This window comes from Lepidothrix coronata, unplaced genomic scaffold (genome assembly GCF_001604755.1).
Source record: "Lepidothrix coronata isolate B3197 unplaced genomic scaffold, Lepidothrix_coronata-1.0 Scaffold10, whole genome shotgun sequence".
In the NCBI taxonomy this organism is placed as follows: domain Eukaryota; kingdom Metazoa; phylum Chordata; class Aves; order Passeriformes; family Pipridae; genus Lepidothrix; species Lepidothrix coronata.
In genome coordinates, this window is record NW_016690190.1 from 153,644 (window position 1) to 181,493 (window position 27,850).

The window sequence follows — 27,850 nt, forward strand, 5'->3', positions numbered from 1 at the left end:
GTTTCTTACAAGGTACTGTAAAGAAGACAGCACATCTTACCTGCCTCAGGGAATACAACGCCTTGGGTGAACAACAACAGCAGGGCTTAAACTAAGCATCATGGAGTCATCTCTCCTGTCATAGCCCTTCAGCAGTCTGTAGCTGCAAGCATAGGTGTAGGACTACTCATTTGTTATGAACTGTGTCTGTTCTCAAGTCCTTCATTGGATAAAAACATGAACATTTAAGATTTCTTGAAGGTTTGCATCTTATAGAAGTTTTTGTATTTAAGTGAATTTAAATAGCATCTATTTAATTTCAAGAACTTTATTTGGGTGCGAAAATCCCTCATATATCTTGCACAACTGTACAAATAACACTTATGTCCATTTTAGGCATAGACGTGGTTATCATCACACTGGGTGCTATCAAAGATTTTATTTACAAAACAATTACTAAAATGCCTGTTGTCATATTTCCATTTATTTTTTTCTTACCCATAGGGTAATAGGTCCACCATAATTGCTTGGTGCATTTTATAATACAGAAGAAAAAGCTATGTTAATAAAAACTAACAAAAACTCACAAATAGCTACAAATCTGACAGAAAATGTCTAAGAAAAATTCTCCCCAAAATACAATACATTTTTCCACACATACACAGTACAGAATAAGTTCAAAGGCACAGCTTTGAATTTTGCTTTTGTAGACGTATATAGAATTATCACCACGTGAAGGAATTGAGAGAACATTTTCATACCTGTCAATAGGTAATTAAGTGAATAATCATGTTTGCATTGTCATTTTCTTTATATAATTGCTTCATATCATCATATTTAACATATGTGGCTCTGAATCCAAAATCTTCCCAGTCCCAAGTCCCTTCTTACCTTGTCATTACTGACCAGAGAAGTTAGATTTTTCCAGATTGTGCAAACTTAACACAAATACATATATAATAAGAACAATAGTCAACTTAAGGCAGTGTATAATTCAATGCTACATGTCTTCTCTTTTGTAAAGATCAAACTTACTGGATCAACAGAAAGGTGCATCAATACACAAAGTTAGGTGTAAACTGAAACCTACAGCAACAAGTGTCTTTTTAAGGAACCAGATAGAGAAACTGATATGAATAAGTGATGACTCTGCAGAATGGTTTTTAAGGAATGCATTAATAGCTTAAAAGAAGAACAGGTGACAGAGTTTTGCTGAGGGTGAATTTCCTGTCTTTAATTCAAGTTATAAATAGGTCTTGTTCCAGTACTTTTTTTATAAGACTCATTAACATTTGTCAATAAGAGAGGGGGGCAAAAATGGCTCACTCAAACTGACAGCACACAGGGTTGGCCCACATACCAGAATCAAAAAAGGCACAGGTTGGCCCAAAAACTGGTCTAGAACAGCACAAAAGTCTTTTTCAGCTACAGGAACGTTCAGTCATACCAGTCTGCAATCTGCCCACATTATGAACTACGTTTATATGCCTGGGATCTTTTCCATCTTCACCTCTCTTGAAGAACATCCATGAAAAGTCCCACATAACATGAAGTTTTTTTAAGTATGTGTGCTTAGTTGATAGCAGTCATTTTCATTTAGCCCAGCCTGTGGTGGCTTCCCCATTGATGTAGGCAAAGCCGGGAAAGTGTTGCATGTGCTCATATTCAGAATTTCTGCGTGTCGTCAAGGGGGTGTACATGTCACTAGAATTTCCATATCTTGTGGAGTGCATGGATGAGCTTGTGTAGCAGGAGTTTGCAGCTGGGACCTCCGGCCAGCGAGGAGTCACCGGTGTGGGATGCAGCCTGGGAGTACTGCTCATCAAACAGGGCTCCATTCTTGATGTTGGGCCATTGAAAGGGTACTACAATTTAAAATAAACCAAACCAACAAACAAACAAATAAAAACAAATGAAATAATTATTTGCCATATACTTAATTTTAAAATATGGGCTGGTGGTGTCACAATTCTGTGTTTAACAAAGCCAAAATCATATGAATTAGCAGCTCTCCAACAACAAGACATCATACTGAAGGTGGAATATCATATAACTAGTGTCTGCAGTAAAACAAAGTTTCAGGGAAAGTCTTGCAAAAGAGTCACTGTTTTTAAATATTTAATTAATTTATCAAAGTGCTAGGCACTGGCAGCTATATCTGGGAGCAGAAAAATAAATTAATTTAATCTTTTTCTCCCACTTTTACTTGAAAACTTGTTATTTACTAAAAATCAGAGTATAAGATGTCCCAACTCTTGCTCACTCAACTCAGTTTCAAGGGAGAGGAGCAAAAGAATCTTTATTACTGGGAAGGGGCCTGCCACTTTGAATGTTCACAAGGCATCCTCCCAGTTCCTGCAGAAAAACAGTATGGTCTGGCCTCAGAGTGAGCAGCTAATTGGAGGACTTATGAAAAGAGGCAGGCAGAAGAAGAATAATCTCTCTATTCCCCAGCTATTCACAGTGACAGTTGGAAACTAGAAATCAAAGTTTGACAAATGGCTTCAACTAAGCAGAAGATGTGCTGAGGAGAGGATAGACAGGAAAACAGAGAACAGCTTTTGTCCTTTATAACCACAGCAACTGAAAGTAAATTTTACTTATGAGTGCTTGCTTAACATGTATTTATCTTATTGCTGGTGCTACAGGAGCAGATCATCTGTGTTCTGTCTAAGAAATGGCTTTCCCTGTTTTGTCTCCCATCAGCATCAGAGAGATGGTTAGGATCCCTGTTCCCCTTGACCAGCCATGTATCTTCAGAGCTTCTACATTTTACCTCTTTATGCCTTTTCTGCGAAAAGTGTCATAATTTAAAATTTCGTTATCTTACGTTGTTTGGCATTGTATTATTTCTTTAACTAGAAAGCTGTCACCAAAACAGAGCTATAGTAGGACTATCACCTTTCCTGATGCTTACAAACCTTTCAAGCTGCATGCCAAAGCTTTATAAGGCTCAGGACTGTAAAACCCCTTGCCCATATTTTTGAGGCTCATTGAGAGAAGAGCTGCTGTAGTTGTTCCTAGGAAGGAGGTGTCAGTGATTCCCTAAGGGTCTCTGTTACATTACTCCAGTGCTGAATGGGCCCAGGGTTAATCAGTTGCATAAGCAACTGTTGCATAAGCCCCGGGCAATTACAGCAATGTCCCCTGAGGAGTTTGTGCTGTCTCCCTTCAGACCGCAGCCAGGAAGGCAGCCCTGCCTTGGCAAACCTATTCAAACAGTTCACAAGCCTCAGGCAGCTCAAAGCCACATGCTGGCCACCCCTAATTAGAGAGGAGAAAAAGGAAGACTATTTTTGACCAACATAGTGATTTAGCATATTCCTCCGTGTCCTGGGGAGACAGGCCATTTGGCAAATGAGAGGGAAGACATCAAAGCTGTATGATGCATTATTTACCATGTACTTCTCATCACCACAGAGGCTGGATTTACCTGTGCAATCAGCTGATGAAACAGCGTTAAACAGCAGCATCATACTGAAATGTCAGCACTTCAACTCTGATGCTGCTGATACAAGAGGTTCCAGAAAAAGTTGAACAATTTTCATACTTTTAATGTTTGGGACATTAGCTAACAGATTTAGGATGCTGCTTTCCTGGTCTGCACTGACAATACACAGAAGTCACCCTACTGCCAGTGCCTGCTGACTGCCTTTGCCTAAAGAAAGCTCTTACCATAACGAATACAGAGGAAACAAGTTGTTTTTTGATTCACTATAGCTTCAGAGTTGAATTCATCTCCCATAACTTTAGTTATCAAAAAGTCAGCCATCTAGTAAAAGTGAGTCACTTATGCACTGTCTACAGCAACTGGAAGAATTTATCAAGTCTCAAGATAAATATTTGAGACAGAAGATGAACAGTCCTCAGAGGATGGCTCTTTGCTTCCTCTTGCTACATGATATAATCCACTGGTTAAGTTCTTTGAAGAAAAGTCCCCTTTGCATAGTTGTCAAATCCATAAATTGTTTTTCCTGGCTGATCTGAAATGTCCCACTAATGACTGTGTCATCTTTGAGATGGTAAGAGTCAGGACCAGGATAGATGAGTGGGACAAAATCACACCACACAAATTTAAATATTTTTAACTTTCTGTTTTCTGTATGTTACCTGTGGAGATGCAAGATGTGGGCAAAGCTAAAATCTTTTTTGTTTGTCTTCAGTAGTACTTTACTTGATACCAATTATTGTGGTCTTTGCCTTTATTACCTGTTGATCTATACCTGAAGTCACTGTAGATTCTTGTATTAAAAAATACACTTATAACAATATTAACCTAGACTTCTGCCATAATACACCAACGATTATCTCTTTTCTTTCCAGTGAGGTAATTGATCTACTTTGTTGTTAACCGTAACAGAAGCCCTTGCCATCCCAACTCAGTGCAATTTTCCTTTGAGGCTGTGAAACTGAGGTCATGACTTACGACAGGGGAATTACTTGCTTTCATATCCCTTACAAACGCCAAGAGAAACTCTGTCTTCAGCTGGGATAATTTGCTACTTGATAATTTGTAGACTGCAAAATCTATGGGTAAGAGGAAGAAAATGAACTCTGGGAATATTGAGGTGGGCCTCCTTGCTGTACACGGCATTGTGTGGGTAAGCCACATCATGTCTCTTTGGTAGTTTGGAACCACAAAACCTGTACCATTGGTGAAATGAAATCTTGGCTCCCAGAATGAACTTCAGGATGCACTGAAAAAGAAAGACGTTCCTCCTCCTATCTGCAGCCAATAGGCCATGCTACGGCTTACTAAGAACGCAGGGCAGTGGCTGTGCATGAGGGGACAGGATACAGTGTGCTGCTTTTCCTTTTCATCCAGCGCACCCGACGCAGCTGTGTTTATGAATGTGTCATGAATGTAAAAAGAATAATTGCTTGGAAATAACATGGACTCTAAATATCTAGTATTTTACAATAAATTCTGTTATGACTGAATGCAAGATGGAAAGTTTTGTAATGGTAGGTCAGCTAATCGCAAATGAGTCAGTGACTTCTTTTTCCCTACAGTGAAGAGACTATTGAAAGACAATATTTTTAAAGTACTCATTTGCCCCTGCCTGACTATTAACTCACCCAATGAAGCATCTATTCAGCCTTGTTGGAGTGTCCAAAGCATAGCCATCTGGGCGGATGCCTGCCCATGCTGCCTGAATCACCTTTCACACTCTACATCCGGTTTAATGAAGAGTGCTTAAGCATGCTGAACTCAAAACACTGGGGCCTAGTGATCTTTGCCAGATATAAAAGCGACATTTGTTGGAGGGCTCTTGACAGGAAATTACCATTTTCTGGGTTAACTCACACTTGTTGCTACTGCTGCTGTTAGACAGACAAGAAGCCCTTTAAGTCTGGGAGACTTTGAGCAGATTATTGTTAAGGCCTTTCCCAAAAAAGTAAAATTAATTCAATTTCTTTTAGTATTATTTTAGAAAATATGATGATAAATATGTCCTCCCATATACTGAAGGCTGAGTTTCTGCAGTGTGAGAATGGAGAATAACCTCTTTATCCTTATCCTCAACTCACCAACAATTTATGAGTGGAGGTGAAAGGTGTCTCTGTCCAAAGAGCAAAATATTTTCCTTATGAATGTGTCTCTAACTTTACATTGCATTAGCTCACACCTTTGCTGAATGCTGTAAATTAATGCTGTATGTTAGCCACTACTTTCGGGCTTGAAAATAACTCATACCAGAAGCTGCACCGGCTCTTCTCTGTGAAGAGCTGGCTATAAATTATGTTCATAAAAATATGTTTAAAATCTCATTAAATGACATAATCTAAACTATTGATTGTGTCTTTATAACCCTTAATTTGACCCTTTTCTCCATAAATTGAACCTTATTGAATCTCTTAAATAGGTTAGGCAAAACTTCCAAGTCCATCTGAGTGATTTTGTTGCTTTTGGGAGTGGCATTTGGAGCCCTAAAAAAATGCTATTTGTAATTATTTAAAGAGAAGTTAAGACATCTGTTTCCTGTTGCATTCAATACATAATTACTTCAATTACATGCTAGCAATCTCAAGTCCGTTATGAAGCTTTACAGTTTGGAACAATGACTCTTGTTGCATGGGTGAGATTTGGACAGTATTTTTGTCTTTCTGTCATTACCAGCTGTTTGTTGACAAAGTGGTTATTGGGAAGGGTTTATTATTCTTACTGCATTGCTATAGTCATGGGTTTATAATGTGTATGTGCTGGGAAGTTAAGAACTTTTTGCCCTCTTTTTTTTTTTTTTTTCCTGAAGTAGATGGGCCAGAACAACACGAATGGACACTAAAGTTTTGACTCTGTCTGGGAGAGGATTTCTTTGGCTTCCCCACAGTAACAAAAACCAGTTACTACTGTCTTCCAGTACTGCTCTCGTGCAAATCCTGCTGCAGAGGCATATGAAGGGAAATGAAGACATGATTGAGTAGAATTTTGGCATACAGTATTTTACAGAGAAACGGAGCTGCTGCACCCCTGGAAAGTTATGTGAGACCACTGCAGTCTACAGAGCAGTTTAGGAGAGTCAGAGTACAAATACAGCTAAAGTCCCTTTAACTATGGTCCAAATACTGTGTTCTGGGCCTCTGAGTAGTACAGACCCAATCTACTGCATAACACCAGTCTGTACTACTGCAGCATTTTCCAGACTGTGGAAGTAAACTATGGTCTTCATAAATACAGGCGAAAAACAAACAAACAAACAAACAAACAAACAACTAGCTTGTCTGTAAGTAGGAACTGCATCACAAGGAACAAAACAAGAAACATTGCTATGCTACTCTGTTGAGTTCCTGCACCTGAGATAGACCATTTGGAGGTGGTTGTCCCATTTTTGGAAGTGGCAAAGGAGAAAACGTAAAACGAGGTTGTGTTTAGTGCGGCATCTACGAGTGATTCTCAGATCTAGGTGGCCAATCTGGCTGCTTCTTGACTGAGTCCCTCCTATCTACTCTCAGGTTTGCACAGAAAGGGTGGATGGGAGCTCCAGCTCCATCAGGCTCCCTGCTCAACACAACTGAGGGAACGGGATGTTTGCACGCTCCTCAGACTACACCTGCCCTGCAGTGCACATGGAGCCCTTGCATAACTCCTGTGTATCTCTAGAGTATCTGTCACAACAGAAACTAAACAGATGGCAACACTTAACTCTGGAAAAGAGGTGACAGAAAGGACGTGAGAGCAGTGATGCAGATCTATAATGTCTTGAATGGCAAGAGTAGATAAATAGGGAATGAGTATTCCCTATTTCTCGTCACACCAGAAAGCCTTTGGGCATCCAATGCAGTCATAACAGACTTAAAATTAACAAGAGAATGTGTGTTTCGTGCAACCCATTGCGAAGTCTCTATGTACAAAATCGCTCAAAGACAGGGTAATGTAGAGTGGTTTGCTACAAAATACATCAGTCCAGCTGCTGCTTCCTACTCAGGATGTCCCTAGGCCAGCTCTTGCCAAACACAGCATAGCTGTGCCAGTGAAAGGACCAATTTCTACTTACCCTGCTTCTAAGACTTTTCCTCCACACATTCTAGTAATTGCTAGAGAGAAGACGTGGATAAATGGACCCCAGTATGATTCACTACAGCTACACATTAGAGTACTTAAAAAAGATACTGTATGTTTGCTGTTTTTCATACTGCATGCACAGTGATGCACATTCATACCATGTGCATCTGTATATATTACCAGATATATTAAAATGTACACTGATGCAGATCTCTCTAGTTATCCTTCAGACTAAAAGCGCTAGCCTTGAAATCTACAAAGAAAAATGACTGTGTCGTGAGTTACTTTGTGTTAAAGGAAAAGGTAGAATGATATGAATTGAAATATTTATGGATCGTCTGACAGAGGATTAAGACCTGTCTAACCAGTGTGAACCTCGCAGACAAAGCTGTGCTCAGAAGCCAGTCAAGCCTACATCGTGGAGGTGGATTAGGTAGTGACATTGGGAAGGGGTTACCTTTGAAGGATGTACCTCTCTGCTAAGGTCAAGATAGGTTGATTAGACCGCTCAGAGGCTTTTAGACAGAGTTTTTGCCTGTTTTTCACCCTGGCACCTGGTACCTAAAACTGCAGAGACAGAGAATTGATGAAATATGGTGTTGGTATAGATGTGTTTGTGTACAGACATGAAATGGTCTCCTTCTATATGATGATGGAGTATCATCAGAGTATTGTATGCACTTCTGCACTATGGCTTAGAGAACTAGGCAGTAACAGATCAATCTGTAAACCGTTTTCATTTGTGTGTCGGGCTCCTGGCCAGTAAGCTAAGTCAAGAAATGAACAATCAGGCGTGGAATTACAAGGAAGGAACTGTTCTGAGAACTATTCACAGATGCTGATGAAAGAAAAAAAAATTCAGATTAAGACCAAGGTTTGAACAGACTGTTTCTGTCACAAAAAGAGTCTTAGCCATCAGCGGAAATTAGTCAGCCTATGCTTCCAGACCCCCACCTGCATTTTTTGAGAGCTGCACATAGTAAAAGATGTGTGACTTCTTCCCCAACACAGCCTCACTCTAAAGATTCCAACAAGAAACCCAAAAACCTCGGAGTAGCTGATAAAACCTGGAGTATGTCACTCTCTTCCACAGAAAGAGCTTGGACATGGTGTTCTTCAAGACCAAATGAGTAGTTTATAGTGGCAGTCTACAATCCACCTCAATTACATGTTGCCTGTTTTGGCTCAGCCCCCTTCTGGGACAAGGTCTCTCCCTGAATCCATGTTTGCAGAGGAGAATTTACACCCTCCCCACACATTTATTTTTTTCTTAGGGGTTAACCCCTAGACACTGTCCTAAAGAGAATGATAGACTAAAGTTGAGCCAGAGTTCTATATTTGGCCTGAATGTAGATTATAACAAAGAGTTCCTTTTAAGAGTCATGGTCAATGCCTCCCCTTCTCAACTAATTATACTACCACCAGCTATACACATTGCAACTCCTCTGGCTCCAGTATAGGGGCAACTCTTGTAGCTTATCCTTTCCATAAACTAAGCAGTCATTGCTGAGCTGGTCTAAATGAACATGCTGGGTTCTTACAGGACAATCTTCCCAGCAGATCTTATAAAGCTTTAAGGAGATCAGTACCATTATTCTTATCTTACAGCTAGGGAAAACGAAGCATAAAAAAGAGATCTGACTACTCTAAGATCATGTGGCAGACTAATAACAAAGACCTGAATGAGAGGCAGGCTTCATGTGCTCTAGTTCAAAGCATTACCAAATTCATATCTTTGCATCTGGTATGAAACTGTTCCAGTCCGGTGATGATAGCTGAGCCTGGCAGTCCCTAATATACTTGTATAAATTTCCAGTAGATAAAGGGTAAGTGGTGCCATGTGGGTGGAGTATCATAATGCCTTCACCCCCTCCCTGTATCCACCTTTTGCAAATCTTCCAGCAGAGAGCCCAGAGAGCAGCTACCTACACCGTGGAAGCACCAGCTGCATGAGGTACTAAAGCCCTCCTACAGTGGCACCACTTTTGAACTATTGCCAGATCTCATCTTCAGTCTTAATCTGTGCTGGTTCCTACTGGCTCAGGTTTGTGAAGTGAAAGACTTACTGACATAATTTCTCAGCATTATAGCAGGAGACTATAGCATAGAGATTAAACAAAACCTCTGCAGTGGTGTCCTGAAGTTGCTCAAACTATTTGCAGAACTCACTAATTTGGCAAATTCCTAAACATGAGTATTCTCCAAAGCAGAGACTCCAGAAGATTCCAGTACATCCTCTACGTCTTCAGCTGTATGAAAACACTTTCAATTCTTTTTAAGAATCTCTTCCTGCTCCCAACATCTAAGAATCATGCAACTAGTTATACTCATTTTTGCTTTAGCTACTCCTTAAAACAGAAACACTTTCCATGATCCAGTCTGGTGGATTTTAGGGTAAGTACTTTATATTCACAATCTAAGGCTACTTCTGATCTCCACCAAAATGAAAAAAAATATCTAGTTAATATAAGAAAATAAAAAAATTAGGAGTCTTTAATGATTAGACTGATGACAGCTTATTGATTCAGATAGCCTATAGGTTGATAAATTTACAAACAGAAATTTACTTCAAATGTTATAAATATCAACAAATAATAATTGCAACTTACCTGTGAAGAGCTTCTGTGGTAAGCTGAGTAGTGAAGTGGTCCAGAAATAGCAGAATCATGTGGTAAGGATGGATACTGACTCTGCATTGGATGGGGATGCTGGTTGCTATAGCTACCATAGTTGTAACTTCCTGTGTATCTAAAATACATTAAAAAAGACTTCTAATGTGCACAATAATTGTATTCCAACTAATAATTCCAGAACTTTTATGAAACATACAGTTGCAGTTTTTTGGAATAAGAGAATGATTTTTTAAATCTTTTTTAAAAAGATACTTCCCAGGTCAGATGGGAAGCAGATGCCACTTAGTGAAACTACGTGTCTAACACAACAACAGAGAGACTCAGCATGTTTCTGTGACTAATTTTAAACTGCAGACTCAGTTGTGCACTTTCTAAGGAGGAAGTATCTTTCCCTTTTATTGTTATTTTAGTGCCATGTTCCTAGTAAATTGCTATCCAGGCTGAGGAAGTACAGTAAGCTTTGACTTAAAGAACTGTACTGAGTTCAGCTATCTCCTTGCACTGTGGTCAGATGTTCCTTTTTTGGGAGGCAGAGGGGTGTATTAGTTTGAATCTGAAACGCACAACATACAGCTTTAGCACAGCCAGCTCAATAACAGAGCGGGATGTGAGCCTGGAGAACTTGTCTATTTTCTTTTTTGATTCTCAACCTCCTGTCTAGGAACAGCCAGGGAAAAGGAAGGAGCAGTTTCCATAGTTACAGAAAACTGCAGGGTCAGTGTTTGTTGACCACCATTATTTAGACCATTCACGAGTAGAAGGTGTGTGGACACTTTCTGCAATTTCCCCATCTTTGGGTAGCCATGTGAACATTTGATCTTCGCTGACTTTCGGAAAAGTTGATTCACCCAGATTAAAATGTTTCCTTAAATCACCATAATCAGTCAAACACCAGAGGCAAGAGATTCCTTTAGGAACAATGAATTCTCATACATATACACACATTTGTACTGCCTTACTGTGGTCTGTTCCAATTCTTGCATCCTGTTATCTCCTGAACCTCCCTGCTGCTCTATTTCTGTCTCCACCAAACGGTCAAATTGCTGGATAAGAGAAGTGTTCCATAACTCCATATTCAGGTTTTTACCAGTAAGGACTTAGCAGTGACTTTCAAACAGATATCTAAACCTAATCACATCCAAGAAGGAAGAAGATGCACAGTTCAAATTCATCTACTGCTACCTTCCAAACAGTACAGAATCTTCCACCCTGGGAAAGCACTTCTACAAAGTTAGTGAGTATGCAGTGAGACTGAGGAACTCAGTGAAGCCTTTTGAACCTCTTGCATCATAGCAGCGCTTGGGCATTTGCTAATCTTGCTGTATGCCTGGCCCTTTTCCACCTGTTACTTTGTGATTGTTTCTTTTTAGTTATGGATATCCATGAGTTATACACTCAGATGTGGATGGCACAGAAGTGTTGCTTGATGAAAAAAGCACTGAGAGACTTAGTCTGAGTGTCTAAAGTATTTCAAGATCAAATAATGTTACATACATTTATAATTATTTTAATATATACTTATTTTAATTTTAAATCTGTAATTATTTTAATTGAGAGCCTTGAGCAAATTTTGGTGATGGAGATAGGATTAGAATATTATCGTGAAAATGTGCCCATTTCTCCAATCTTTGAATGTTTTTTTGTCCACAGGTTAACAGTAGTCATTGAATCATTAAGGTTGGAAGGGACTTGTAGAATTTGTTTAGTCTAACCCCTCTGCTCAAAGCAGGGTCAGCTAGAGCAGGCTGCCCAGGATTGTGTCCAGATGGAGTTTATATATCAGCAAGGATGGAAACTCCATAGCCTTTCTGGGCAACCTGCTCCAATGTTTGATCACACAGTAAAACAAGGAGGGTTTTTGTTTATGTTTAAACAGAATTTCTTGTATTTCTAGTTGTGCCTGTTGCCTCTTGGCCTGTCACTAAATACCACTAAGGAGAATCTGTCTCCATCTTCCTTACATCCCCCAGGAGGTATTTATAGACATTGATAAGACCCTCCTTGAGCCTTCTGTGTCTGATGCTAAATAATCTCAGCTTTCTCAGCCTCTCTTGCTATGGCAGATAGTTCAGTCCCGTAATCGTCCAAGTGACCCTTTTCTGGACTTACTCCAGTATACCTATGTCTATCCTGTACTGGAGAGCACAGAATTGGATCCAGATGTGGTCTCAGGAGTGCTGACCAGAGGAGAAGGATCACCTCTCCTGAGCCATGGTATAGTAGGGTTGTTCTTTAGGCACGTCTAGCTTTTGGGATAAAACATGGCACAGGAAAACAGAAATCAGAAGAAATCTATTGAAACCTTCGGTTTTAGAAAATATCTTCTAGGCCTACTGTGGTTTTAAATAGAATAAAATGAGATTATAAAATTAAGACATAATATAATTATACAACAGCAACAACAGCCAAAGAATTATGATACCAATATCTCTGCAGTACAGACTTACTGCATCAAGAAATAGCTTTCCATTGTATTTCAAAAAACCACCTAAGTTCATCCAAAACCTACAAAAAAACCCCAAAACAAAACAAACCCCAAGCCACTGGGAAGTGACTTACCCGTGTTCTTCTCTGTGGGGATAAACGGGTATCCGGTGTGTGACAGATGAAGAGGGTACATGTGGACTTCTCATGCAGGGCAGCTGCTGGGAATTTTCAGCAGGTGACCCAGCAGCTGTTGTCACGGTGTAGGTGAGTGACCATGTGTAGGATTGCATAGCCCCTGCAGACAAACAAATGTTAAAGGAACAGAGTTAACATGGGCTGCCACCCATAGAGGTGTCATTCTTTGAGATAATGATAGGAAAACAAGTTAACAGGCAATAATGATGGAAAGGGTATCAACCAAAGTGAACAAACCAGTCGTATCTTAGGCATAAGTAAAAATACATTTCAATCATTTGGAGTGTGCAAAGATCCAGAAGTGTGAAACATATATGGGATGGCTCACACTGTGAACTTTCAGTGTGGTGTTGAAAAAAAAAAACAAAACAAACCTGGATGGGACTCAGAAAAACACCAGTGTTAAGATTTCTCAGGCATGATACACCAAACCCTGAGGTCTCTCTCATATGAAGAGGGCTGCCTGGACTGAGGCAGGAGGTATGATCAGAACAGTGAAGGATTAGAAAAAAAATGGGTGTTGCACAAATAAATGTCTTGATTCCTTTTGCAGTTTGTACCTGTTCCACCCAACCAGGTACCAGCCCTTGTAGTGGCAACACTAAAAAGATCTCCAAATTATAACAAGTATATAGACAGAAATTGCCTGGCCTTTTCCTTCCTGCAAATAATATTTCTTTTTTTTTTTCCTTCTTTTTTTTTGTGGCAGCAGGGACTGGAGTTAATTTCTTTTTTCATGTAGAGTGTTTGTGGGAAGAGCAAAGAGCAAAGAAGTGGGTTTTCCATTTTGCTTAGAAGGTGCTGAGTTTTTTAATCATCCTGATCCCTTCCAGGCAGGAACTCCGGTTTCACGAGCCAGCTGCTGAGAAACCTTTGTCCTTTGCACACACCCCTTTCACTCAGGAGGTTGACAGATCCATTGTTCCAGTATAACATAGCTCTCGCTGGAGGTCATGACCATACTGGCTGAGATTACCCTGTAAATGAGGACCAGAACACTGAATTTAGCCCAATGTGAACACAAGTTTGGGGGTCTCTGGGCACTCTTGACTCTTTTTCATCAGCTAAAAGGAATTGCAGGAGGTGACTAGTTTTTTTTTTCAGTATGGATTCTAGGACTTCCTGTAGTATCAAAGGACGTAATTCAGAGGGGGAAGTGATTATACTACCAGGCCTGTGCCCACTCCATGGCTTTGGGGAATGAAAAGCCTATCTTAGCTGTGCATAATTTTCCTCAGGTATGTGTGATTTTATTTGGCAAAATCAGGCAAATATTTTTTTTAAATGGGAAATGCTTAATTCTGGGACTGAATGAAGGCATTCTGAGCTCCACAACGTAAGTCCAGCTTGAAATATTTCAGCAGGGTGTGATTTGTTGCTCTTATAATAGACATCCTTGGATGTACTATGGCCAAGGGTGTTTGTGATAGGTCTGTTTTCCCATGCCTGCATTATCTGCCACTGACTTGAATTTTCAGTCTTTCATGTCCTCCCGTTGCAGAGGACCATTGAGATCCCTGAGACCAAAGATAATCCAGCCCATCACTGTTGCTGTGGGTATAAGCAGTCATGGTTCCTTGAGTTGAGGAAATTATTTAAGGAAGCCTGCCTTTGCTAAAAAAGTTTATGTGGAAGGGGCCAAAACTTCGTATGTGGTCACCAAATATCTTCATTTGAAAACAAGAGAAAAACTGTTTTGAAATTATCAACAACTTGTCTACAGAATATTTTTATGAAACATTCCAATTTCAAAAGGTCAACATATTTTTCGAGTGTTATCTTCCAAAAGAAAATCTGAAACTTTTTTCAAAACAGGCCTAAATTCAAAAGGCAAAACAAAAAGAAAAGAAAGAAGGAGAACAAAGATGGTGAAAAAAACCCAGATACTTATTTTTAGGTAACATTATTTTTGGGGATGGGTTTTTTCACTTTTTTTTTTCACTTTACCATAAAACACGAATTTACTTTGACCGGATTTTATTTTTTCCCCAGAAAGAAATTGGCCATTAATCCAAAAGTCTCATGACCTTCCTACCTCTAACACAAAGAGTAATAAAAGGGCCAAAAGATCCTTTGCATTTTATCTCATATTGTATTCAATATGCCTGTGTCCCAGTCCTCGATGATTAATTTCCTCAGCTTGTCACAGAATTGAACTCCAGGAGATGAAGTCTCTTTTAGATATGACTGAACCCAACTGAACTGCTTTTTTGAAATAAGCAAAAACAATAGTGATTGAGCAACAATTTGCTCTGCTTTGTGTTCTGAACATGCAGGATTTGATTAAAATAGGGAAATTCATTTATTATCACTCCTTTTTCTTTTCTCTTTGAAAAAAAAAAAAAAAGAGTGATTTTGGGGATACTAACCAAGAGGTCATCTGACCTGCAGGGGAGCCAAATATAAATGGAACTGCTCTTAGTCCAGCAACGGCCCTGTTGTTATTGGTGCCATCCTGTACACCAGTGCACAAAACCCCCAGAAGTTGCTTCATGGTGCTGCATTTTATATCTGCTTTATGCTGGAGTAAATGACCATGAAAGTACAAGTGAGACACTCAGAGCACTGTGTACTATGTCTCGTAGTAAGAAGTACTGTCAACCTCAAGCAATCAGAAATCCAGAGTCAGACCCCCCTTCTGTCCTCCCACAATGAACAGATTACCTTACCTATCAGCTTTAGAAAAACACAAGCCCTTCCGTTTGAAGGGGAGAATTGCCTTTTGAAGTTGGAACCCTTGACTTTTACACTCTGCAGCTATTAGAATTGAACTGACTGTTGGAGAAGAGCTGATGTTCTCAAATACTTGTATAAGTCCAGGAGCTAAAGCTTTACCAAAAAAAACCAGAAATTTGTTCTACTCATACACACAAATACAAGAAGTGGTAGCTCTGTGCAAGCACTCCCAGATCTTTAACACCTAGCCTGGACTTGGAAAAATAGTGACCCTTAATGACCATTGCTGACCTGAAGACTCATTTTAAGCATATATTTTTTGAAACTGAACAGTAAACTCCATAGTTTAATAACACATTAGGAACTACTTACTATTCAGAGTTAATTCTGTGCCATCTAAAAATTATTACATTGGTAAATGAGTAATAAAAGCTTTAAGAGGAGCTTTAAGAGAGAGCAGCATAGTCAGCCATACCATTATCAATTTTATTACAATATTGTTGCAGTTTGAATAATCATTAATCTGGCCTTTGTGATTTAGAAAGGATGAAGACTAATTAGCCTTTTAAATGTCTAGTAACCTAACAAAAAGTTTTAAATAAAATGTTAGCAATGCCATGCCAAATGTTCTACCACAGACTGTGATACATAGCATTTACCTTTCTTTTGCTCAGTATCATGTAATTGCAACAGTTTAATTTGGTTTTGCACTGACCACTGACTGAAGGCAAAGAGTTAAAACGCAAGTTTAATAGTTAACTTTTATTGCTAATTCCAAAAACAAGAAAGAGTTAATGATACCTTAAATTGGGGAACTGAAAGCTAATGGTAACCAATGGAACTAGTTCTCAAGACGTGCAAAGCATTTGCAAAGTTTTACATTTACCTCATAAAAGACAGGGATGAAAATCAATACTTTAAATACACCTTTCCAGAACAGAGGTTCCTGTTCCAAAACATTCTTTGTATTAACGCCACAGCTTCAGCACTCCTATTTTAAAGTATAGCAATTTCCTATAGACACAGTTGTTATTTCATATTGCTTTATGTGAATGAACAGTGCATTCCATGGTGTAATGGTTAGCAAACTAAAAAGGTGATCAGTTCATCTACGTGATGAACATGGGAAACAGAGGTATTATTAATTGCCCAAATTATGAACAAGAAATAGCTGCCAACTTATATTTAATCTTAACCAGACCACTACTTGCATTGACAAGTTTGGTTTGTGCTAGGCAAAAATTTTCACACTCACAGAAGTGAGACTGCACCAGACGGCAAGAGTAAAATCCAATTCAACCCAACAAAATTTTTTAAAACAATGTAAAAATAATCAGAAATAGTTTTCTTGCCTAAAAAGTTCTGATGTGGGAAAAACTACATCAAGTTCTACTGCTGTACTGTGGGAGTAGGTTCTTCCACAATTGTCCCCAAACCATCTTGTTTCTGGCTTGAGACTTCACACTAGCAGACCTTGGCCTTAGCAGGACATACTAACATACTTAAATCTGTAAGTAAAGATCAGGTTCAAAACCCTCTGAGCAACCTGTATGTACATAAATGAGACATTTATGTCATATGGGACCCAAATGAGAGGCATCCCAGTCTCCTTGGCTGATGTAGTTGCCAAGGCACTCTCCATGATGTTTGAAAAGTCATGGCAGTCAGGTGAAGTCCCAAGTGACTGGAAAAGGGGAAACATTGTACCGATCTTTAAAAAGGGTAGAAACGAGGACCCTGAGAACTACTGACCTGTCAGCCTCACCTCTGTGCCTGGGAAGATCATGGAACACATCCTCCTGGGAGCTATGCTAAGACACATGGAGGGCAAGGAGGTAATTTGGGACAACCAGTACAACTTCACCAAGGGCAAGCCCTGCATGACCAATCTAATGTCCCTCTATGATGAAGCGATTGTATCAGTGGAGAAGGGAAAGGTTGCAGATGTCATTTCTCTGTCATTTATCTTTCTGTAAAGCCTTTGGCACAGTCTCCCACTACATCCTTCTCTCTAAATTGGAGAGAGATGGATTTGATAAGTGGACTGCTATGTGGATAAGTGGTTGGACAATTGCATCTAGAGGTAGTGGTCAACAGCTCTGAGTCCTGATGCACATCAGTGACAAGTGGTGTCCCTCAGGGGTCCTTACTGGGATCAGTGTTATTTAATATCTTAATGACACAGATAAAGGGATTGAGTGCACCCTCAGCAAATTCGCAGATGACTCCAAGCTAAATGGTGCAGTTGACACACCTGAAAGATGGGATGCCATCCAGAGGACCTGGACAAGCTCGAGAAATGGGCCCATGGGATTCTCATGAGATTTAACAAGACCAAGCACAAGGTGCTGCACCTGGGTTGGGGCAAACATCTCCATCAGTATCAACAGTATCAACATAGGCTGGGGGATGAACGGATGGAGAGCAGCTCTGCTGAGAAGGACCTGGGGTTGCTGGTAAATAAGAGGCTGGACTTGAACTGGCGATGTGTGCTCACAGCCCAGAAAGCCAATTGCATTCTGGGCTGCATGAAAAACAGCACAACCAGCAGGGCAAGGTAGGTGATTCTGTACCTCTGCTCTGCTCTGGTGAGACCCCACCTGGAGCCTTGCATCCGGCTGTGGGGTCCCCAGCACAGGAAGGACATCGACCTGTTGGAGAGAGTCCAGAGGAAGGTCACCAAGATGATTAGAGGGATGAAGCACCTCTCCAGTGAGGAAAGGCTGAGAGAACTGGGTTTGTTCAGCCTGGAAAAGAGAAGGCTTCAGGGTGACCTAATTGTGGACTTCCAGTACTCAAAGGGAGCCTACGAGGAAGATGGAGAGAGACTATTTACAAAGGCATGGAGTGACAGGACAAAGAGAAATGGCTTCAAACTGAAAGACAGTAGGTTTAAATTACATATTAGGAAAAAATTCTTTACTGTGAGGGTGATGAAGCACTGGAACATCTTGCCCAAAGAAGTTGTGGATGCCCCATCCATGGAAGTGTTCAAGGCCAGGCTGGATGGAGCTCTGTGCACCCTGGTCTACTGGAAAGTATCCCTGCCCATGGCAGGGGGGTCAGAACTAGGTGATCTTTAGGGTCCCTTCCAACTCAAACCATTCTATGATTCAATAAAAATATTAGAGGGAGAGAATAAATTAGACTGTAATAAAATAATGGACAAGATGAAAAAAAAAGAGATTGTAATGTTTGTGTGAAGCCATTCCTTTGCATTACTGGTGGGACTCAGGGGGGGATACATAAGATTTACACAGTTTCCAGACTTGCCTAGAGTTGTGCATAAGTCAAGTAAGCTGAAAGTGGAAGCTCAGATAGCTGGCAAAACGCCCATTACAGAAATATGGAATAAGCTTTGGGTTAACTATTATGTGATAATCGGACAGAGTTACGGTATCTGCACCCTAAACACAAGTCCCTCAAATCTCCATTCCTGTCAACGGCCCTGGAGAGAACACAGTTTCCTTCTTTGCAGTCTTTTACTTCTGGGTGCAGCTGGTCAGATTATGTGACCAATACATCTGTTCTAGAACAGACAGCACTTATGAGTATAGAGGCCATGTTGCTGAGAACACAGCTGTGCTGGGCAGGGGACGTCTCAGGGATGAAGGACCACCACCTCCCTAAGATTGTGCTCTATGGTGAATTTGCCACTGGCTGCCGCATGAGAGGAGCCCCGAAGAGGAGATAAAAGGACTCCCTGAAACAACATCTCAGCCTTGGCCATATTGATCATCATAACTGGTCTACTCTGGCCTCAAATCGGGAGGCCTGGAGACACACCATCTATAACGCTGCTGCTTCCTTTGAGAACACACGCAGGATCACTCTCGAGGAGAAAAGACAACGCAGAAAGAATTGTGTCTTGTCGATACCACCTAAGGAGTCTTTCTGCTGTGCCTTTTGCAACTGGGCTTGTCTACCTCGCATTGGCCTTTTTAGCCACCAGCGCCCTTGTAGGAAATGTGGGTAGAGCCCTTCCCAAATCTTCGTTCACGAATCCTAGCCATGATGATGATGACAGCCCTGTGTCATACTAAGTTCTGGCTCTAACATCACAACGATCTCATTGGACCACAATGCCTACAGACCAAATTACCTGCAAAATCAATGTTTCAACAAGAGTCACAGATATACACCACCTCCACTGCTGACTGATGTAAACCTATGTGATCACCTGCCATGTCTGGGAATCAGTTGTCTCTCGTCTAACTGTCCTGGGCGTAATACCATCCTATTTCCCTCCTAAAAATGTATTATATCCAGCAGTGAGAAAACCTTAAGTTGTGATGTAGGGACAAATGTTTTTAAATCTCTTTCCACCACAATTATGCATTGTGTTTCCCTGTGGCGCCTTTGAAAACATGAAAAATATTTTTCAGAAAGATTTATTAGTTGTCCAGCCACTGCCAAATTCTCTAGTGTGGTAAATCATCATTTTATGACATTTTTCAAGAAGATTTTGTAACTTTTCTAGTACATCACAAAAGCGAGAGTTTCCACATTCTGATTATACACCCTTTTCACTGAGGAGCAGCAAAGCTGGAATTTCACTGCCTGAAATGCTTTCTGAAAGTTTCTTTCCATGAATTAAGAAAACACACTCTTTTGTTCATACAAGCAGACTGTCCTGCCCACATCCAAAAGGTAATGAGTTTTACATTAGAGTAAAGAGGACGATGGCCATTTATACAACCCAAAGAAGAAGCTAGTTTTATGCTTATTGTTTTCTGTCAATCCTACTGACAAATTTAAGCCAACCTTTAAGTGCAGATTTTTTTAGTCTGTGGGCCCACCAGAATACAACAACGTCATGAATTGCCATAATAGAGTATAAAACTGAAAATAGGCTTCAAACATGTAATTCCTAGTCTCTAACATTGACAGATGAAATTTATCAGCGATATGTAAAACATTCCCAAGAGAAACTCACATAGCTATTTAAACATATTTGGGTGTGAAATGCATTGAAAGATACCCATCTCTCACTTTACCCTGTAGGAATTCCTGAGTCAGTATTGAATTGAGATTTTGAAAATCTCACAAAACCTAAAACACGTGGCACATTTCCTTCAAATGCATAAAACATACAAACATCATATCTTTTTCCTGATAGACTGCACATCATGTTTGGATACAGTGAGAACAGATTTCTGGTTTAGGAAGGCTTCTCATATCTTGCAAGCCAGCACATCATCTTCTCGAGCTCAATATCAGGTCACCAAGTGCAAAAGCCACCTTCAAGTAGATTTAGTTGCCTAAGCTTACCTACCTGTAGTAGCTGTTATGCCACCATACTCTGGGGACTGATTGCTGATGGGTGATGGGGCAGAGGGCACTTCCACTGAGGTGGCAGATTTAGCGGGGGAGAACGGCGCCGGGGAGGGAGTTGGAGGAGCTGCTTCACTCAGAATAATTTCTTCTCGTATTTCTGCTGCAGAATGAGAGAGAAACCATAAAACATAGCTAAAGGTAGACTCAGGGAACACTGAGAAACTAAAAAAAAAATATTAATTCAAGCAGTTAAGTTCCATAGAGTGTAAGAAATACATAGCAGAAATCACAAATCTTTGAAAAAAGTACTTCTATAACATTCAGCATTACAATCTTCAATGTACATAAGACTTCTTAAAGGAAAGTACCATTTTTGCTATTGTATGGATAGGAAAATCATGCATGGACAGCATAAGGCTTATATTCCTGTAATGTACTATTACATAGCTAAAATTAGGAGTCCACTCTGAGTTAGGCGCTCCTACACCTTCTAGAGACATGGGAAAGAAACAGGAATCTCCAGAGGATTCCAGTGGTTTTTGTCACGATCCTCTTTCTTTGTTGACTAAAGAGGATGACATCCTGGATGGTTTAACTGCTAAAGGTATGTGGAAAATATGCAAGGATAAGCAACTTGTTTGTTAAAAATCCAAGAGGCTATGGTAGGGCAGTGAATTAAATTCAAGTCTTTCACCTCATAGAAGATATTACTCTAACCACTGAAATGTTCCTCTTCCCATAAATCTACAAGCTGACAAATTAAGCCACAGCTAAAATGGAAAATGAAGCTTTCCAAAGGTGACAGAGAGGTTTAACTTGACAAAATTAATGGGAGATTCAAGGAGGGAAGATCACTGAGGACCCCTCATCGCAAGGGATTACCCAGAGTAGAAAGACTAAAGGAAATCTCTGCTTGCTTCTGTTCTGGCAAGACAGTGTAGAGTGGAGCAGGACTCAGAATCTCCTTCTGTACAGGCACTCAGAACATAAGTGTACCAGAAATAACAGCTCTTGGGTTTGTCTTTTCTCACTTCTGATATCTCTTCCTCTTATTTAGACTGGTAAAAATCCACTGATATCAGTGAATTTATTAACACTGGGTCCACTGAAATGCAGTAATCAATTAGACAGAATAACTGAGGTAAAAGTTTCAGTACAAAAATTTCTTAGTGAAACACTGACTGAGTGCTTAGGAATGGGATTTCAGACATCCAGAGTGACATTGGGAAGCAGGCAGATCTCTTCCAGAATGTGTTAACCAGGGATGCCTCCCAAATGATTTATTTCACGTCACGATCGAACTGAAAACCACCTTGCTCCTATATAAACCTCAGTGGGTTAGACAAGGATAAAGAAATACCCTCATATAGAAAACAGAGAAACCAATGGAATAAAACAACATGATTAATAAAAGAACAAACTCACCTGTGCTTCCTTCTCCTTTCATTGCCCTCATTAGCTCATTAGCTTTCTCCTGACAATGGAGTGATTCTAGCAGGTACAATACGTAGTCATCAAACATCAAGTGAATAAGGTGAAACGACCCTGGTAATAAAGTGAAAAAACAAAAAAGCCATTGACTGTCTCAATACACTCATTAAACCAATTATTACGGTGCTCAACACAAACAGTACTGGGTAGGACTGCCTCCATATGTTACTGCCACTGAAGTATCTCTCTTACTGGAGGCAGGAGAGGTCAAAACAAAACTGGTGAGTAGTAAACCCTGTTCATTCCTGGATTTATACAGGCTTCTACAAACAATTGTGGTCTAGGGTGCAAGAAAGTCACCTAACTGAAAGCTGGAACTTGACAGATTTTTCTTCTCCTACATTAGCATTGAATGACAATTTTAACACTTGCACTACAGTGAAATGGTTTCGTTTTATCTAAAGGATCAGATATAATTATTTGTCAGAAGTAGAATCCCAAACTGGCTGCCTTAGTAACACATCCTGGTATGAATTTTCTGAACTACCTGTGCCAAAGAAATGAGAGACTAATCAATAGGAAGGTAGAAGCAACCTTCCAAATCTCTTGATGGTATCTCCCCAGTGCAGCATCTGCCAAACATGGAGACAATAGCAGCAACTGTATATGTCTCAAAGGAAAAGATTTGTGCCAAACTTTGCTCTTTCATAGTTCTTCTACTGAAGAAGTGCTACACTACAGTTTCCTAATTATCAGTTTGAATCATAGCAGCATAACATTTGGCCTGTTTCTGTGCTTAACTATGCAGATGCCCTTGATACTGCCTCTTAACTGCCATTACAGGAATGTGAAAAACTTAAAGGCTTAAGGAATTAAGGGAAGAGTATGGGCAAAAGAATATGCGGGGTATGGAGTCAAAAAAGTACTTTGAAAATCCATAGTGAAAGGAGATTATATGGATAGCTATCTGCCACAAATCCTCAAGTAAGATTTGAATACAGATGGAGAACTTGCTAATGTTGTTAGGAGGAAGGACTGGGTGATACTATAGACTAGAGTAATGGAAATGAAGTTTAATAGCATGCTGTAAGAAGTCCTGCACTTGGAGATTTATATCATCCCCTGGTTTATATAATTCCTTATAGAAACAGAAATATTAATACTGTTGCACAAGGCACTGGTGAAACCTCACTTAGAACATTGCATATAACTCTAGTCACCCATGTTCAAGAGAAATTAGTACAAGTAGAAACTGGTATGGAGAAGATTACCAGAAGGGTGTGATCAACAGATAATAGATTTTACATGACTAAAAATGCACAGTTGGCTTTATTTTGCAGAAAGGAAGTGAGTTGCTTCCCATAATTTATAAAGAAGGATGCATATCAGGTATGGTGAAGAAATGTTTGCCCTAGAGCACAAATAGCCACAAGAAAAAAAGGATATGTAAGAAGAGAGCATAGATGCATTTCAGAGAAAAGTAAGAGGAGCAAAGCATCAGAGCTGAGATATTGTGTGGTGCCCTCCTGAACAGACCAACACCCATCTGCAGGAGAGGACTGACAAGTATTGAGTTGGAGTTGAGTCAGTTTATGCAATAGATGCCATGATGTGAAGTACCTGTAATGGTTCCAAACAGAACTTTCTCATCCAATGGTGTTTTATGCTTGCATCGATTATTATATGTTCATCTAAGTTACTAAATAACTCTGACAAGTGCAAATACAGTCAGGTTAACATAACAGCCTGTCCAGCAGCTAGCTTAAACTAAGAGAAAGATCATCAGCTGAGCTGGAAACAGCAATCAACTACTGCCAGACAAAAAAAAACAACCAAAAGAAACCCCTCATCTGGATGTATTCCCTTGGAAATTCCATTACTACATTAGAGAAGAAATACTTCCATGAGAAAAAGATCAAACAAGTTCCAAATACAATCAAATTTCATAGTGACTGGTTTCTTCACAGCAAAGGTTTATCTCAATACACCAGCTTTCATCACAACGAAGCATAACTACTCCTACTCTGACTTCTGTACTCAAACACACTGTTGAAGGGCAGAAGCGGTTTGAAAGACCCTATATCCTTATTTAAATCTAACTGGCAATTCAGCTTTCAAGGCACTGAGCACAGACTTTTTCTTTGTCACTTGGATGGTCTTTGTGTTTCATTCTCTCAGTCCAGGCCTGCATGGCTTCTGTTGTCACTGGTATGAGCTGAGCACACACCCTGGGAGGTTGCCACCGGGCCTCTGTGCTCTTGGGCAAGGCAGCACAGAAAAAGGACACAGTCATTGCAACACCTTTGCAATGAGCAGGAAATCTTTGGCTGCTGGTGAACCTGAAGCATCCAGTTCTTCATTTGTTTCATGTGACTACACAAACCAAAATGGTAACAAGTTTCCCCAGCCTTTCAAGGGTAAATAGCAGGGGATCTGCACTTAACTACTGCAGAGAACATGTTTTTAGAAATTTTTTTAGCTCAAAGTCTTGTTAAATAAAACACTATTCAATTAAGCAGTGCAATAAAGACAGTAGACATGGCTGATCACCTTGTTATTGACCTAGAATTTCCCCAGTGGAAACCCAGATTATCAAGAATCTCCACAAAAATGCTCAGTCTTCTTCTGACTAGAGTTTTTCAGTTGAAAGTTTCTGTTTACTCTAGTGCAGTTACTACCAACAGGTATTTTCAAGGCAAAAAAAACCAGGACAAAATGCTGGCAAACTTCATGTGGTGATATAAAACTCAAGGTATTTAGTATTTTCCATCAAACTCCTTATTCAGCTTTAATTAAAAATAAAAATAGGAAAGCTGCTTGTAGTTTCATAAAAACACTTTGAAGCGTGAACCCTAAACACTGTGATGATAGCAAGCAAATGACAGGAACCCAAGATCTGCTATTTTAAAAAATGTGTTTGCTTTCGGGGGGTCTAATGCTTTATTTTGAAGACGCGATGTTGGCAATACTGAATGCAGCACTTAAAAACACTCCAGTGCCCTTGTCACTCTTTTGAATTTCTCTCTTCCTCTCCTATTATTTCTCCCACTGTGTATTTTTAAACTCTGCATAGAGTTTTTGAGCCCAGAGTTTGTGTGAAAGACACCAAGCAAACAAGTTTTTCCTACTGAATGAATGCAATATTTTTTTATTTTTAAATGGGTTGAATTAAAATAAGCTATAGACTGAAACCAATATCAGGGCGTGCATTTCAGCCTCACAGTGAATGGCTATTCAGCACGATGTACCATAGTTTATTCCGTGTTTGCAATCTACTGTTTCTCAAGTGAAACTCTAGTTCTTTCAAGTGTATCTTTAAATACTGAAATAGATCCAGCTGTGGCTGGCAAACCAATTACTTCTTTAGGAAAAGGTAAGAAGTCATTCAAGAGATTGTAGTTACAATGATAAATAGTATTTGGCTCTGATTTTCAGGAGTTAACAGAAACTATGGCAGTGATTACCCAGCTAAGGCATAGTAAGCATCAGCAACTATTAAGGGATACAGCAATTACATGTAACTAGCAAAACAACAGTGAGATTTCCAGGACAAAATCATGGAGCTTCTATTACTAATTAGTTACTTTATACACTGGATGCATTACCCAAACAGTGCCACCAACTGTGCCTTTGATATGCATAGGCAGGAAGAAGGGAGGGAGGGAGGCAGGCAGAGAGAAAAAGAGAGAGAGAGCAAGAGAGAGAAGCTTTTTTCTTCTGCCAGGGATTGTTTCAACCTGCCCATGCCACCACTCTTAAAAGCTCTGCAGAATCAAATCTCTGTGCCAGTCACTCCAGTGCCAGGTATTCCAACTTCCTTGGTGGTCTAAGCACCAAAATCTGACAGGTGAAAAAGTATTATCTTTGATTTTATTTTTGAAAAGATTTCTGAATTTGACAAAAATCACAAACTATCTCAGCTTCACACTGAGCATGATAATTTGGTTTCTTCAAACTCTTGAGTTGGCTGCCAAATTGAAAATCAGTTATTGATCCTGTTCTAATTATAATCACATGCCCACGAATAACATGTCGGCTATGGCCAATCCATTCTTTTCCGGACTGTAGTTACACACAAGCATATCAAAATAATGTTCAAAGGTTTGTGTCCATACAAGAAGACGACTCATGCATTTGTACACACAAATATACTCAGTGAACTCAAAACACAACAAAACCCCAAACCCTACAAACTCAGCTGAACAGTTAAAGATCTCAAAAAAAGAGACAAATTCAAATGCCAAAGTTTTAAGGAGACAACAGGTAAGTTATTTTGATAAATATGATATATTATATTGTAGTGCATCTCAAACTTGAAACAACAAATAATTCTCAGTCTTCTCATTTTCTCACTATATAGCAAGTTCATAAATATTTCCACTAATAAGTAAGAAATCACAGCTGAGGATCACTGTACAAACCATCAAGACAACTAGTGGTCTTATGACTATTTAGATAATCCCCATTTGATTTTAAAGATGTTTTGGTGAATGTTACTCTGAAACAAGAGGATGCTTGATTAGGTTACAAACATCTCCTGAACACAGACAAAAATAATGTTGCAATGTGCATTTCAGTAGCAATAATGAATCCTTAGGAGCAGTTTAAAGTCAGCATTTCATGAGTAACAATATAATCTCAACACTGCACTAACACAGAATGTGTTTTCATTTGTTGTCTACTGGTGTCTTTCACAGGTCGGGACCGTGCCTGCACAGAGAAGTGCTGCAACCCAAGGTTCTAGAAAAGGAAATTCAGCATTTATTCAGTACTCATGCAAAGGGATTTTTGAACACTAGGGGAAAGTATACTGTTAAGAAGTACCAGCTATTTTTATGCCCACAATAAAAGAAAAGACACAGTGACTTAAGGAGCAAATGAGTCCTAAAAGAGGTGGAAAATAGATGTGACCAGGATATTGGTGCTGAAAACACAAGTTAGCAGATGGAAATTGTAATCACCTTGGGAACACTCACTATCCTAATGTCTAATGATGACTCACTAATATCTGTTTGGAAAAGTCTTCTACAATGGGAATGAAAGCAGTTTCAGGTTAAAATATAAATAATTTATATACAAATATATAGTATATATACCATAAATATATATTATAAATATATAAATATATAATACAAATATCATATTGTGCCTATCTGACAGTATCTGAATTTATGCTGTTAGGTGGTCCTAAAAGCATGAAGGACTTCAAAGCTCAGCTGGCAGAAATCCTTGCACTTGTTCAATTCAGTGCCCATATAAAATCATTCTCTACTGATCTTCTACTAACATATTCAGATAAATGTACCACAAAAACCATCCCTCACATAAAATCTGATCCCAATCGACTGTGAATGTTCACATCCATGACACAGCAGTCTAAACGTTCTCGCTTTTAACTGATTTTAATCTGAACTGTTTGTATCCCAGGACAAAGCCCCATTTAAAGCTCAGTAGAAAAGCAAGATGCTTTTTCATTTAAAAAGTAAAAATCTATTTTTCCATCCTGACTGACACCTTAAAAATTGTAAGAGAATCTGTCCAGGTTATAGAAGCGCACTTGTTTTGCAAAGACTGGTTTCAAATGCTATGCCCTTTAAAAGGAGAGCTGGCAAAGTGGTTCACTGGAGAGCTTTTCATCCACTTCAGCACAAAGTCATCTCTCTTGGCACAACACGTGGTCAGAGTGGTTTGGGTAACCAGGCTCACTTTGTGCTGAAGTGCACTAGGG

The 27,850-nt window shown here is 39.6% G+C and overlaps 1 protein-coding gene across 3 annotated transcripts in view; it reads right to left on the reverse strand.

Annotated features, from left to right (window-relative positions):
• Window positions 1-407: 407 nt before the first annotated feature.
• RFX4 (regulatory factor X4) overlaps window positions 408-27,850 on the reverse strand; it is a 90,912-nt gene continuing 63,469 nt past the window's right edge. For all 3 annotated transcript variants that reach the window (XM_017804614.1, XM_017804615.1, XM_017804616.1), the window contains 5 exons: window positions 22,117-22,236; window positions 20,690-20,851; window positions 12,676-12,838; window positions 10,093-10,231; window positions 408-1,844 (listed from right to left, as the gene is read on the reverse strand). In XM_017804614.1, the coding sequence (XP_017660103.1) occupies window positions 1,572-1,844; window positions 10,093-10,231; window positions 12,676-12,838; window positions 20,690-20,851; window positions 22,117-22,236 (857 nt within the window). In that variant the 3' untranslated portion in view covers window positions 408-1,571. The remainder of the gene's footprint in view (window positions 1,845-10,092; window positions 10,232-12,675; window positions 12,839-20,689; window positions 20,852-22,116; window positions 22,237-27,850) is intronic.